This window comes from Eptatretus burgeri, chromosome 3 (assembly GCF_056783735.1).
Source record: "Eptatretus burgeri isolate ZD-2024b chromosome 3, Ebu_testis_v1, whole genome shotgun sequence".
NCBI classification, from domain to species: Eukaryota; Metazoa; Chordata; class Myxini; order Myxiniformes; family Myxinidae; genus Eptatretus; species Eptatretus burgeri.
In genome coordinates, this window is record NC_140963.1 from 56,396,319 (window position 1) to 56,411,736 (window position 15,418).

Below are 15,418 nucleotides of genomic sequence, written 5' to 3' on the forward strand. Positions count from 1 at the left end.
TGAATAATCTGTTTGCCAATGACATTCAGGGTCCAGTTCATGTCTGGATCCCACATTTTCTCCAAGCATACAAAGTAGTGTGTTACCCTAGATATGTTGTTGTCCTCCTGCTCAACTCAAGTAAGCTTGTATTCCTCAAGGCAGTGTTCTGGAATATCTTATATTCTTGGTTTTTGGCAATGGCTTGTTTGGTGGATCCTCTGTGGCATTTCACAAACAAATCCCATCTCTGCTGGGCAGTTCTTTATCCCAGAGATAGATAGATTCCAGATGCAACCTGTTTGTTTCTGTCAATCCAGAGAACATAAGCTGTTCAACTGCTTGGAAAATGATGTTCATTGCTGGTAAATCCAACAACCTTACCTTGTCGTTTTTCCAACATATGGGTTGACAGAATAGCTCAGAGATAGTGTACTCTCATTAAAGCTGTCTAATCTGGGATTGATTATGGACCTGACCATAAACGATTACTCTGATACATTGCAGGCAGGACATTGCATCAATGAGTGTGCCATTTTTCACGAGGATGATACGGCAGGCTTCCCTTCTGCTTTCATTTGCTGATGGAGGTTAAAGATCACTCTGTGTCTTTCGCAAGAGTAGGCCATTGTGTACAAGCAAGATGGCCAAATTCTGATTTCCTGCCTTAAACTTTCATCTGCGAATTTGTTGTGGTCACCGGAGTATGCAGCTGTTACTACGAAGACCTACATTACGTCCGCATCAAAATGACATGTATGCAAGCGATGAGACTCAAGCACTGAGTGCAAACAGTCGGTTCTCAAGGGAAAAGGGCCAATGATAATTGGCCTACGTACAGTTTATGAATGGGTAAAAAGATTCAAAAACAGTTGAATAGGAGTAGTTTAACCAATTGCTCTGTGCAATGACTGAAAGGTCCTAGCCATATATTATCCTTCATGACGTCAATATTTTTGAACTACTTGAGAGATGCAACAAGGTGGTCTGTTAAAAAAAGGTTTTTGCTGCAGTTGTATATAACAGGTGTGAACTTGTTTCAAGAAAATTATACAATCTATTCTTGAAACATAAACAGACGAGAACGGCACTTGGTAGAACGTATACCTCCGCCAGCCTGAACGGTTTACGTTTTGTTTCCCACTGATAGGCCAGATCTGCACCCAGACCTGAACTCAAATCAAATCAGTTCGTCCTTGTCAGACATCCAATCTGTCTACGAAGTTTCATCAGAATCTGTCCTTAACCTTTCGAGATATCATGCTATATATATAGTTTTTGGCCCGATCACTCAATGGTGAAGACTCACTTTAAAAATTCTAGTATCCAGATCTGGATCTTCACCAAAATCGAATCAATTCGTCATTGTCAAGCACCCAAACAGTTCACCAAATTTCGTTCGAATCCGTCCATAACCATTTTTTTTTAGATATCCTGCTCACAGACAGACAAACAGACAGGGATGAAAACATAACTTTCGTCCACCTTCGGTGGCAGAGGTAATGAGTGTCAATCCAGACTTAAAATAAATCATACCAAGCCTGGGAAAGCTGCATGTTCCATCTCTTCTGCCAATGTGAACTCTCCAAGTGCCTTCCACTGTGCTGCCTGGAATGCCCTCACCTCAACAGGGTTTGCAGGCATCACAGCCTCATGTGGAATGGGACTTCGTGCCACCAGTGGTGTGCCGGTGAGTCCTGCAAGATTCTACCAGACAGAAAGAGAAAAAGAGAGGAAGAACTATTGGGACAGTGTCATGGTCTATTATGTGGGTGACTTTATCTTGATTGTAATATGAACAACATTGAGCTTACTTAGCATTTTCTTCAATAAGTTTTATTTTTTTTTGTAAATGACATTGCTATATTAATTACTTGTTGGTCCGTATCGCTCTGGGAGGCATCAGGGTAACCATGGCTAGTTGTGAACGTTTCTTTAGCTGAGAATTTAACCTTGATAGATTGCTGCTCCATCACAGGGTGCTGGCTAAGTAACCCTCGACCAAGACTAGAATTTGTTCATGAAATTGGAACACAATGGCAGATACTTTTACAAAGGTATTGCACGATCAACAGCGTCCACAAGTGAATGCCAGCAGATGGAAGAACCAGCTTGACATCACCTCTGAACGACAGAATACTCACTGATAAAATGGGCTACCTGTGAAGTATCAGTGTGACAGTTTATGGTTCGGTCGAGAATTGAACCAAGACTTAATAATTGAAAGGTGCATTCACTACCTCTCAGCTATCCTCACAACCATGAGGTATCATAAATATGATGATCTATACCATTTCCAATTTGGTGAAAAGTCACTTTTGTCTACCTGGAAAATACAACCATTACACGAGTATAAAGTGAAAATGACCTCTTCATGAGAAAATTTACTTTGACCTTTCAAAACGTTATCTTTCTCATTCATGGATAATATTTATTACCGGGGAAGGTAATGGCACAAATTTTACAAGGACAAGAAACTTAAAACTCAAGAGGAGGCCACTATGGCCATCAAGCCTGTGCAATGGTTGCCAACCTATGGTTGTTTGCCTGTGCTCTATCCTTTTCTTTTCTTTTCTTTTTAATGCTGAGTATCAAGGAAGGAAGCAGCACGTACCGCTTTAAAACTGTTTAGTATGACTCGGTTGGGATCTGGCTCAAACCGCTGGCCTCCCAGACTCAGAGCGGAGGCTCGACCGTCTAACCTGGGTATGTGAGTTCTGGGTATGTGAGTTCCTTTCCAAGGAACTTAAACGCAGAAGGAAACCATGAGGCCCCTCAAGCATGCACAATGTTTGCCAACATATGGTTGTATGTCCTTGTTCCTTCCTTTTTTTTAATGCTGAACATCAAGCAAGGAAGCATCACGTACCAATTTTAAAGTCTTTGGTATGACTCTGCCAGGGTCGGGTTTTATCCGCTTCCCATACTCGAAGCAGATGCTCGAGCAATTACGCCGCCGAGTCTGCTCCCACTTTGCATCAACGATATTACTGCTGCTTGATTACTTTTCTCTGATTGTACAACATTGACTGGGTACAAATGGTACAGATGTCAAAAGTACTCTGACTACGATGTTGTGATGTTCTTTGTGACATCAATGAGAACTGCAACTTGATTCAATGGGCAACAGATACCAGGCATGCATGAATGCACTCCAAGGTATAAAACATCTAGCAATGGCCAAAAATCAAAACTTAGTCAATGTTTATCACATTCCCTCTATAATGTGATGCTCTCGACTGTCACCAGAATCTGCATTTTTCACTCCGGTCTGGCTTGATCGTAACGTGAACCCGTGACCTGCTGAGCAAAGGAACCGGACACTTGCCCCATGGTATGATGCATTAGGTGATTCAATTTCCACATTACGAGTCAGGTAGCAATTTCATTATGAACAAATATATGCTCAACCATTTAGGGCTATCTCTATACTATGCATGGTGGAAATTTTTACCCACCTCTTCACCTTCCCTCCCCTCACTCATCCCCCCCCAAGCTCTTCACTATCTGGACCAGTCAGAACATGCACCCTTTCCACCCCCTCGCCCCCCGTTACACCTGCACAAAGTATGTCATTTTGCAAGTGCCCATCCTCAGACAAGCGCTCCCCCCCAAAAAAAATAAGAAGTATAAAGGTCATTCTTGAGGCTGAGATTTAGCCAACTAGTCTCTTTCGTCAAGGTCATAGCAGTTGCTTTGTTAAGTCTCTCTGTAGTCTACAATCCCCTCTCTTACCACAAACAGCTTCACCACAGACTCGGCTCACAAATCAGAAAGTCTAAATAAAGTGTTTGGCTCATGTACCCAACTCTGTGCGTACCTTCCCTGCTCCCACTGCCACCTGGATATTGAGTCTTTCACTCAATAAGATATAGAAAATTTTGACCACCCTCGACTCTGCCTTTGTGATGGACCCGGATAGCATCAGTGTGCATATTGTCAAATCATGCTGTGCTGCTTCTCCTCTATCGGCTTTCTTATGCTTGTTCTTCAGCTTACGTCGCCATTCATATATGTAGAAGACAGCCAATGTCCTTGTCATCCACAAAAGGCTGCAAAACAATCCTCTCAACTACAGGCCAGTAAGATTATTTCAGGTGCAAGCAATATCATTAAATTCAGCATCGCAGTCAACATCAATTATTTTCTCTTCTCAGATGGCCTGAGCTGTTTTCATCCGTTTGGATTCCATCCCAGTCACTCATCAGTGGATATGCTATTGCTTCCCTCTCAATAATGGATGGAGGCTTTGAACTTTAATAAGGAGGTCAAGGCTGAGTCAAACACACATCGCGGGCCTTCAATGCTGTCTGGCACCCTGCTCTGCTTGCCCAACTTCCTGCATGTGGCATCCAATGGCATACTCAGTTCTCGCTCACTGATTTCTTATATGCGAACAACCCACACTGCTTTATTCTCAATGTTACAATTTCATTTCCTCTTTCAGTGGAGGATGAAATGCTCCAAAACCAGTATCTTTTGCCAACTTTTGTTTGGAATCGTTTACATAAATGACCTCTCTCGTGCCATAGAAATCCCCCATTTTCCACTTTTCAGATGATTCCGCATTAGTTGCCTTTCTCCAGTTGCCAAATGGCCAAGCAGGCAAAATATTTCTGTGGTTTATATCCTGGATTTGAAGTCAGCTGGTACACTACTTTAGTTTCCCACAGGCACAACCTAACCTACATATTTCAGTTATACACTGACTACAATTGGAGAACTATGGGAACGTCCAGTATATTTTACATTTTCTGTTGGGTACACTTCCTTTGAGCCTGAATGTGTTCCCCTAATACTGACTGCAGGTTGAACTGGACTTCTGTCAATTACTAAACGCTTTGCCCCGATGTGAGATTGAATATCGAAATGAGAGGTCATAACTGCCTTATATGTGAATGCTTACAATTACTGTTCATATTTATCGCTTGGCTCCACAACAAATAGCAACTATTTTATTTTGAGGATTAACAACACAAAAAAAAAAACAACGAAAAATGTATGCTGAATGGCCACGCCTTTCACCTCAACCTGTCCAATCTAGATGTAGCGTTCGAGTGATGGACAAAAAGACCTTTTTGGAATTTTGATTGCCACAATCATATTTCGGTTATGGGTGCTGAAACATCTCCATTGTGCTACAGAAAGGAAGTTGATCACCTGTTTTGATTGAAATTTTGTGCTTCGTATCCTTACTATAATTCACGGACCTGTATTTTTGTGCGTGTGCGGTTGTTTGTTTGTTGGGTGGTCGCTAGACTACCGTTATTCTCAGGTTTTCCGTCTGTCTGTCTGTATGTTTGTAATGGACAGCTCTGGAGGCCAGAGGAGTCAATCGATTTTGATGAAACTTGGCTGGTAGGTTCAAGCCAGGATCTAGTTGTATGCTTTTGAGCACCGTTGCTATGGATGCCACTGTTGCCGAGCAACGGGACTGAATTTTTTGAAAAATCCTAAAAAAAAAAAAAAATTGAAAATCAAAAATCGGCTTCCGCGATTTTATGTGCACTATAATCAACGTCTTTGTCAAAAATTTTCAGCCCGATCCGTCAAAACTGTATGACGAGTATGCAATTATATAGCAACCACCCATGACGCCTACCGGCTTGTTTGTTTGTTTGTTTGTCGGGCTACTCCTCCTACAGTTCTGGGCCGATGACATCCAGACTTGCTACATAGGATCAGCATGAACCCAATTAGTGTAAAGGGGTGTTTTTAATCCTTCTTGGTGGTTTTGGAAGGGAGGAGAGGGGGATGCAAATTCTCTATGTAAATGTGTATCATGTAGCACCACCTCCAGGTGGGGGAGGGTATGACAAGCCTCCACCATTTACAACAGAGTGTTCTTGTCCCCACATTTTCCAGTACAGTGAGGTGTTTTGAATTATAAGCAGTAGGTATGTCTTTGCTTCATGCACGTAACCCGGGTTATGTTTTTTTTGCCTATTCAGAGCTGTCAGTTGCCTACACACCGCCCAAATAAAGGTATGTGTCAGAAGAACGTGTGTTGCATGCTCGGAACAAGATCTACCATAGATCGTACTCTGCTAGTCTGAGTAATGGCTAAAAATGATGTTTTCTTGCCTCCACAATGACTCAATGAAGATGTAAGTTGGATGTAATGCCAAAGAACACGTTTTCTCTCTCAAGTTATATGGACTGTCATTGCTCAAACAAAATTCTCCCATTATTCTGACTATCAAGCCACCAGACATCACCACTCACATACTACTGAGAGGTGAACAATTGTAGTACAGTACATAGGTGGGATTAACCAATAAACCACTCAAAACGCGTGCACTACATGTTCAGATCCAAAAGAGTTGGATCCAAAGGGTTGGAGCATCTGTACTTTAAAACCTACTTGGCCATTCAAGCTTCTCACTTTGCCCTCCCACTTGGTTAAGACAGATTCTCTGCAAAAGGACATATCATCATTCATCATCATGTTCCAAATTTGGTCACATGTTGCTGATGGGCATGTTACTTTTTTATTTTCTTCTCCTTTTCTGTCAGAATTTTCTATCCAAATCCTTGAAATATAATGTAAAATACTCTTTCTTAAACTCACTCAAACATCGTCAGTACACGGTGATCTTGCGGTGAAAGTCAAGACCTGAAAGAAAGTGAGTAACTGAAATGTTACATCTATTCAAACAATCTCCTCTGGGTGCTTAATGTACAAGTAATAATTTTTTTTTAATGTAAAACATGTAAGGATGGTATGCCAAGTCGTATGTAAACAAGTAACGGATGGTCACAAGAAACTACCATGTGAAACCATCCCTACATGTTTCTTTTAATTATGGATGTTGCCTGTCCATCCCCATATCCATCTGTAATGAAAGTGTGTGTTGATTGGGTCCATGTATGCATTTGATCAGTGAGCTATTAAGCAGTTGATGCACACGCACACTAACCAAGTCATTTGCAGGCAGCATCATTATTCAAAGAAAGATGAAGGGCTGGTTTCACATGATCATTTCTTGTGACCATCCATACATCAGGTTAGGTCAGGTATGGGAGCATGCGCCGGAGCAGCGCGTCCCTGCGATCACTTTCCGCAGGGGCCTCAGTCAGGCCATCCCCCAGGCAGGTGCCTGGGCCATTCCCATCTCCTTGAGATGCTGATCAAACTGCTGCAACTATGAGGCACATGGTCGGCCCATTGGCCTCCTCCACTCACGAGGCTTGCTCACTGAGAGAATCTGGTGAGCAGGATCAGCATCAGGAAAACGAGCCACATGTCCATACAGCCACAGCTGACGCTCACGGACTATGCAGGTAACAAATCTCATTTGAGTCTTTCTCAGCAACTGCTCGTTGGACACAAAGTGCAACCAGTGATAGCCAAGGATTCTTGGAAGAGACCTGGTACCGATGGAGTTAAGTCTCCATATCAGATCCCTGGTCAGAGTCCAAGTTTCACATCTGTAGAGCAAGACTGGAAGCACCATGGATCGGAGGACTCAGACTTTTGTCCTCTTGCACAAATACGAGCAGCACCACACCCCATGATCCAGTGAATCCATAACTCCCCAGGCCCTACTCAGACATCTATTGACCTCTGGCTCACAGCCAGCGGAGACATGAATATCACTGCCAACGTAAGTGAATCTCTCCACGACCTCAAATCCTCATCAGAAACGGTTACAGACAAGATATCAGCATCCAAGATGTCATTGAATGCCTGGATCATAGTTTTGACCCAGAAAACTAGTAATCCCAGCAGCTCCAACTCCTCCTACAGCACCTCGAGATTCCCCAAAAGGATATCCAGAGTCTCCGCAAAGATGACTGCATCATCTGCGAAATCAAGGTCAGAGATCTTGACATTCCTAAATGATGCACCGCAGCTTGATCTCTCCAACATCCTCCCCAGAATCCAGTCCATACAAGTACTAAAAAGAGTGGGGGCCAGTATACACCCCTGACGAACTCCAGTAACAACTGGAAATAAGTCGGAGATGGTATCACCACTTCTCACAGAACTCTCAATGCCAGAGTATAGTTCAGACATAAGATTGATCAGTTTTGGTGGCACCCCACGAAGACCAAAAATCCACCAGATGGCATCCCAATTCACTGGATTGAATGCTTTGCAGAGATCGGATGAGGCTGCAAGCAGCCCCTGCTGAAACTCTCGCTTGCATTTGATGAGAACCCGAAGAGCAAGGATACGGTCAATCATTGACCTCTTTGGTGTGAAGCATGACTGCTCTGGACGCTAGTGCTCAAGCATATGGTGGCAAACCATATCAAGAATTATCTGAGCAAAGACCTCACCTGGCACCGAGAGCAGCATAACCCCCTCAGTAATTGTTGCAGTCCTAGCGATCAAAATTTCCTTTCCAGAGAGGGACAACAAGGCCATTCTTCCAGTCAGTTGGGGGTGATGCCTGTGTTCCAAGCAGAACACAGAACTGCATGCAATGACACAAGTGCAACATTTCCACTAGCCTTGAGAAGGTCAGCATGGATGCCACAGATCAAAGGAGCTTTACTCCATTTCAACAAATTCACCGAAACCTGTGTTTCCACAAACGAAGGTGGATCACAGTTGATCGGAGTGTCAGCAATAGGAATAGTAACACCCCTGACATCCAACTCAACAGCTGGTGGATCAGCCTGGAACAGCCGCTAAAGTACCCGACCCAGCGGGCCTTCACTTCGGACTCCTCTGTCAAGAGTCCATCACCCTCTGCTCTAACTGCAGTACACCGAGGGACGGGCTTGGAGGAACACAATGAACAAATTCCCCTGTAAGCAGGACGAGAATCACTTGACCACAGGTGATGCTCTACCCCCTCAGAGATTCCTCACACATACACCCCCTTGTCCACCCTCAGCGCACAAACAGTTTTACGCCTCAACTCCTTGAACAGCTCAGCTCTGCCATTAAGCCTGGCCCTGCGAGTCAATGGTATCCAGTGTCCCTTGAGAAACAACATTCTTCTTCACCCGACCTTGAGTTCCAAGACATCCACCGGCAACATCAAGGATAGTATTCTTGAAGGTACTCCACAACTCATTAGGATTCCCCAAAGTACCCAGACCCCCAAAATCCCCACTCAGCCTTTTCACAAACTCCCCAGCTAACTCTCATCACAAGTTTCGCAAACTCTCATCCTTGAACTTGCCAAAATCTAGCCTAGGCTGGGATGGTACCATTCTCCTGGATTTAATCTGCAACTTCAGAGTCGCTACAACAAGCATGTGGTTGGTATTGAGGAGCTGAGCACTCCAGTAGACCCTGCAGTTCTGGATCATCCTCCAGCAACCATCAACGAACACATGGTCAATCTCCTTTGCCACACCGCCAGCATTGGAATACCAAGTCTAGCGATGAGCCTGTGGGCGCTGAAACCTTGAACCAGCCACCATAAGTTCACTTCTTGCAAAGTCAAGGAACTTAGTGCTATTCTGGTTCACAGTTCTAGACCCAAGGGGACCAACACATGTCTCATAACCATCCCTATCAGTGCCAGTCGATGCATTGAAATCACCCAAGACTGGAAGAGTATCTCGTCTGGGGCACTGATCAACCACAAACTTGATCGCGGCATAGAATGCGTCCTTCACGGTGAGATCACTCGCCTCAGTCGGAGCAGAAACAGAGACCAGGGAAACGACACCCAAGGAGTGACGAATCCTTAGTCTCATAATTCGCTCGTTGACCGGTGTTCCCTCAATTATCATTGGAGTCAGCTTATTGGACACAGCTGCAGAAACTCCTTGGGCATCGTAACCATCAGAGCGACCAGACCAATCATAGGTGTATATCTAATATTGAGATTCAAACAAAATCACAGCTCTTTGGAAATAGAGATTGTGCTCAGAAACGCAAAGCAAGAGTTTAAAAGAACAAATTTTGAGTTAGGTTTTCCGAATAGATGAATAATAATTAATAAGAAGAATTACAATCGGGCTATTTTGAGTCGGTCATCTTTGCAGTTTAGCGATGCTGTCCAAAAGTTTAATGAGTGTTGTTGGATATGAGATCGTCCACATACGACCGGTTGGTACTTTATAGGTTTACGTGTTTGTGTCTTGGTCGATTTTTTTTTCAAGGATTTGTGTTGTATTAAACCTCTGCAGTGTCTATGCCATCCTTACATAGGATGTCTTGCAACTTCATTGTGAATGCTTTGCTGCTGGCTTGGATGTCCTCATTGGCCGTTCTGACTGGGTCGGTTTGTATGGTACCGCCGTCCTAAAGATAGATAACCGGTCCTACAGGCAGATATTCTACTCATTGTGGTCGTTATTATCAGCTTGCATCGTGTTTAAACTGATAGTGAAACACCTGTCCTAAAATATAGTTTATTTGCTAATCTGAACGATGAACAACTACCTCTGGTTCTCATAAGAAATATCCACACCACGAGCAGAAGGATGCAATGATCACGTAGACTTTCTCGAGGTCGCATTACACATCAGACCTGATCACAGCAGTACTTCTGAATTGAGAAATGCTTTTTTCTCCAAAATGGAAATCAAAACATTATAACCATACTAAACGGATGTACTTTATGCAAAGCCATGGAAAGCTTATCAAAACAATACACCATGCATCCCATGGCCACAAGACGCAACTCCTAGTCATACAAGCCCACAGTTCTTTCTCCGACGAGAAATGGATTTTACTCTGGAGAATAAAGAGAAGATTCTCTGAAGGAATCCGAACGTTATGACAAAGCTAAATACATGTATTTTAGGTAAAAAAAACAAACAAAGTACATACTGGAGCCTGACCAAACAATACACATGAATCCTGACCCGAAAGCCAAAAAATGCATGGTCTTTCCAAGCTATGCCTGTTGTTGATGCTTTCAGACACGACAGCGGGATAAAACGAGCATCTTAAAACTTGTAAACAATTCCCAGCCTCTAGTTGCTATTGTTTGAAGAGGTGTACTTGTGAAAAAATTTATGGCGGCAAAGATGGCAGGGGGTAGGGGAACCCTGGATTGATACCAAAGGCCACCATGAATACAAAGGTACTGAAAACACCAACTCCCATCCTGGCTAAGGTAAAAATAAGCACAGGTGGAGGTAAAACTAGAAATGCAAAAAAAAAAGAGTTATAAAACAAGTAAAGACAGAAAACAAGAAAAGGAAGGGGAGAAAGAAAAAAAAAACACCAGAAAACAGACAGAGGAAATGGCAGAAAGATAAAAGTGTTTTTCATATATCATTAGTATAATGGGGTGGATTAACCAAGCACAAGAAGGATCATTCTGGTGGTTTGTTTATGGGGTTAACAGGTGGAAGCAGTAACATTCTTCTTTTGAAGAAGGGTAGTCCGTGTTATGGAAGAAGTTATTTGCCTAACTTCGGTTGTCCTTTCCACTCGGAACCTCAGAAGTGATGCAAATTATTGATGTCAAGGATGGCTGAAATAGACATCCGAGAATGACCGTACCGAAAAAAAGTTTCGACCAAGATTTGTGGAAATCTCTCCATTGGCTTAGGAGAAGTTTACAATTTTAACAGATGGATAGCCAGATGTGCAGCCATGGATTAAGGTCTCCAGAACATGGTTTTATGTTCAATAATGATCAAATTATCATGAATGTTCATCTGGAAAATGATAAGCTGAGAGAACCTTTGGCACCAGAAGCTAGTAATGGGTGTCACTCCGTGAGCTGGGCACCACATACATCAGCAACACACAACTCACCGCCTTGTCGCTCACCGCCTGATTCTGCATCTGCTTCATGAACAGGCTTTTCTTCTTATCCTTGCAGCGCTTGTTTTGAAACCACACTCGGATGACTCGAGGGCTCAGGGCAGTCATCTCCACCAGCTGCTCCTTCATGAGCGCATCCGGTCGTGGGTTCGCAGCGTAGCAAGTGCGGAGCGTCTGTAGCTGCTTCTCATTAAGAACAGTGCGGACGCGCGTCGCCTTCTCATTCGACAGGCCTGCAATCTTGGTCCGCATTGGGGGTAGCTCATCTCCTGCATGTGCAATCATCAGGAAAGCAACAGGGACAAGCAACAGAAAGTTCAAGGCAAATATAACTAAAACAATTATATGTCCATCATATAGATCAATTTGCTTCACCACTACAGCCACTGTTTGCCCATTATCCGAGAACATCGGATTTGCAAAAGGGGATCAGCTTGAAGCTTTGCCCACAGAGCTCCTTGATTCCCGTGTTTCATGGTAAGCAGATCACTCTGGCATCAAACAGAGCTGTCAATATTTTAATTGCCCCTCCTGTTGGTCTGTCTGCATCTTATGTAGCTATATCCACCTTCATGATATTGTTGAGTTAAATAGTGTTTGATGCTGCTCTGTAGAAAATATTTGCCAGTTGTCTGTGTGTACAGATGTCTTTGCTCATGGAAAGGCTGAGAGACAGTTGAAAGGTATATATTCTGATAGTAGGATGGCAGATTTTGTGGGATAGGCAAACATTAAAGTTCCTTTTTTTGCACCATTGAGTCTACATATTAATTGTTGGGAATACCACTCTGAGTACTTCTTCTTTAACTGCCCAAATTGTTGCCACCTTCTTGTGGGGTTGACCGGGGAAACCATTAGGCTCAAATCTTTCAAGAACTGACTGACTCGGCGTAGCGTTCGACTGAAGGTGATTTGGGAAGGAATTTGGTCACCTACTCTTCATGAAAGACACTGTGGGGTGTTTAACATCCATCAACTAATTCTCGTAGATGGTTTAGACACCCAGCTTAATGACCATCTGAAGAACGGCACGCCTTGTGCTGCAATTCCTTGCCTACAAAGCACCTATCCAACAATTTATAGACGGGTCGAGAATAAATCCCAGATTAGATGGCTCAAAGGTAAGTGCACTGGCTGTACACCATCCTGTTGGACAAATGTATGGAAAATACTGAAATATTTAACATCCCACCCGCCCCCCCCCCACCCTCCCCCTCATCAATTCTGCACTCTTCATTTGTTCATTTTTCTGAATTTGATTCATGTTGTCAGATTCAAATGTGTGTTAAACAACCACAATATAAAGCACGAATTTGAAACATTTATGATGATGATAAATCACACAAGGGCATTAATATTTTGGCTCTCATTGCAACTGAGATACTACTAAGTTTGCAGTTTGAACGTGATGGTGGGATGGAAATCAAAATAATTCCATACAATGTTATCTCAGAATACAAGTGATGTCAACTGCAATGAACTCTGTGGACATTTTATGAGTTGTGATCAAACAATGTTTTGGCTCAGAAACAGTCAATTCTGATATGTGCTCCATTGTCATATGTTAGCTGACACCAGGAATTGTCTGACAAAGTGTGAGAGTTTTCCTAAATAAAGGACTCAGCCACACGTATCGCAAATGAATGCTTTTGTCGATTATATTATGAGCTTTTACATTGTCGATCATTCCATTTTATATCACCCCATTATTAATCCATATATCTATACGAATAAGTGTGTGTGTGTGTGTGTGTGTGTGTGTTTCCTCCATTGCTCGAAAACCATGAAACCTAGCAGCCTGAAACTTTGCATGCATACTAAGGGAACTCCAAGGAAGTGCATGAGTGAAAATTGGCTGTTTGGGCTAATTAAAACATCCCTTTTGAAGATAATTAACGGCCTTATTTAATTATATACTTTATCGGGCGCATCCTTGGCTACCGCTCTCTCTGGGGTCTCAAGGCGTATTCTGGGTTACCATGCTGGGGTCTGAAGCTGCCATGTTTTTTGGCTTGCTCAACCATGCCTTGACTTGGAAAAGACTGCAGCAATTTCTTAACGATAAAGTTCTTTGTTTTTTTTTCACTTTCCTCACTCATATTATTGAATGCCTCTTCATCACATATATGAATCGCTAAGTGCATTGCAATGCTTATGAACGCCCAGAGACGCCAGCGTTCGTGGCTTTATTTCATTTCCGCACATGCCACAACCTCGAGAATCTCGTAAACTAAGCCGAATTACAAAATTTAAGCTCCAGAATTGAACTTGGCAGCAGTTCCGACTGCTAAAAAAACAGTATTCATTTGTCTAATTTGAACATAGTTTGGACATTCGGACATAGCTATCGCTTGCTAAGCCAGACCTCTTTATCAACCATTTAATTGGAGTGCTTGCTTGAGTGCTTTAGCCATTTGCCGAGTGCCCTACAGTCGACGGCGGTATAGTTCATGTCCCGATCAGGATGTTACAGTTGGCAGTTGTTAAAATGTAGAGTGTGATCTAATGACGAGTTTTTGCTCCAGCACGGACTTAATTCAACGGCAACAACAACAACAACCATGTTACGGCATTTTGAGTGAATCATTCACTCACTGCGGACGCTTTTGCAGCGCCACGTCATTCTGAGTGAATTGTTTGTGCTCCGTCATTCGGAGCGAGTCATTCGTGATGAGCACGATCCTAACTGCATGAGAAGTTCCAAGGTGTGGAGGGAAATGGAGAATGTCTTGAAATGTGACAAGAAAGTCAACGAACAGAAAATGAAGGCAGTCAATCAAGTCTCCATTATGAAGTTCTTCAAAAAAATCCCAAGCGAATCAGCCTCTATTTCATCTTCTGAACCTTCAACCTCAATTGGACAGCCTGCCATGCCTGAATAAGTCTGCAACAAGCAATATGTACTGTATCCAATCCCAATCATGACAATACTTTAAAAAAAAGTAATTAAATTTAATGTTTTTATTTGTTGTATGTTTTAATTTCACATTGTTTACTGCGTTTTTTTACCACCTCATCGCTCCCCCCCCCCCTGCTCGCTCCCCACCCCTCCTCACTAACCCCTGCTTCCTCAGCCTCCCTAACTCTTCGCTCTTCCAGCCCTCTCTCTCCACCCTCTTTTTCTTCCTCCCCTTAGTATACCCGTTATCTGGACGGTGGTTATGCCCGGACTGACCCTCCCCATGCCTGGTATTGGCTTAATGGTTAGGGTGGTGGGCTTGGGATCCTAGGGTCCTGAGTTCAAATCCTGCTCAGCTGTTGAATTAATACCAGGTGGGGTTGATTCAGCCTGTCATCCTTTTGAGGTCAGCAAAATGAGTATCAACTTGCTGGGATGATTGAGCCATTTGAGTATCCTGTGTCGGAGTGGCAACCCATCCAGTATTGTGCCCAATAGTCCAACAGACTGCTTTGGCAGCACCAACGCTTTGTACAGAGTATGGTTCCAATGGATATATGGATGGGCCCTCCCCTCCCACTGCCTTAACTTACCCTCCCCTCACACTGCCTTCCCTTGACGTATCTAGATGGTGGTTATCTCTGGATGGACCCTTCCATCACACTGCCTTCCCTTTCCCTCCCTTGCCCTCCCCTCATGCTGCCTTCCTTTGCCCTCCCCTCATGCTGCCTTGCCTTTATGCACCCCTCTTCTCCCCCCTCCTTCTTCACTCCTCCACACCACCTCTATCACCCTTCCTTCTCTCTCCCTCCGATCCCTCCCCTCACCCTAACCTCCCTCCTCCCTCG

At 43.5% G+C, this 15,418-nt stretch overlaps 1 protein-coding gene across 2 annotated transcripts in view; it reads right to left on the bottom strand.

Annotated features, from left to right (window-relative positions):
• LOC147029960 (insulin gene enhancer protein ISL-1-like) overlaps positions 1-15,418 on the bottom strand; it is a 46,722-nt gene that overhangs the window by 16,883 nt on the left and 14,421 nt on the right. The window contains exons 4-5 of one of the 2 annotated variants that reach the window (XM_085873520.1): positions 11,678-11,940; positions 1,516-1,686 (exon numbers count right to left, since the gene is read on the bottom strand). In XM_085873520.1, coding sequence (XP_085729646.1) covers positions 1,516-1,686; positions 11,678-11,940 — 434 coding nt within the window. Of the gene's footprint in view, positions 1-1,515; positions 1,687-11,662; positions 11,941-15,418 lie in introns of both variants that reach the window. The other variant, XM_085873519.1, reaches the window with a different exon arrangement.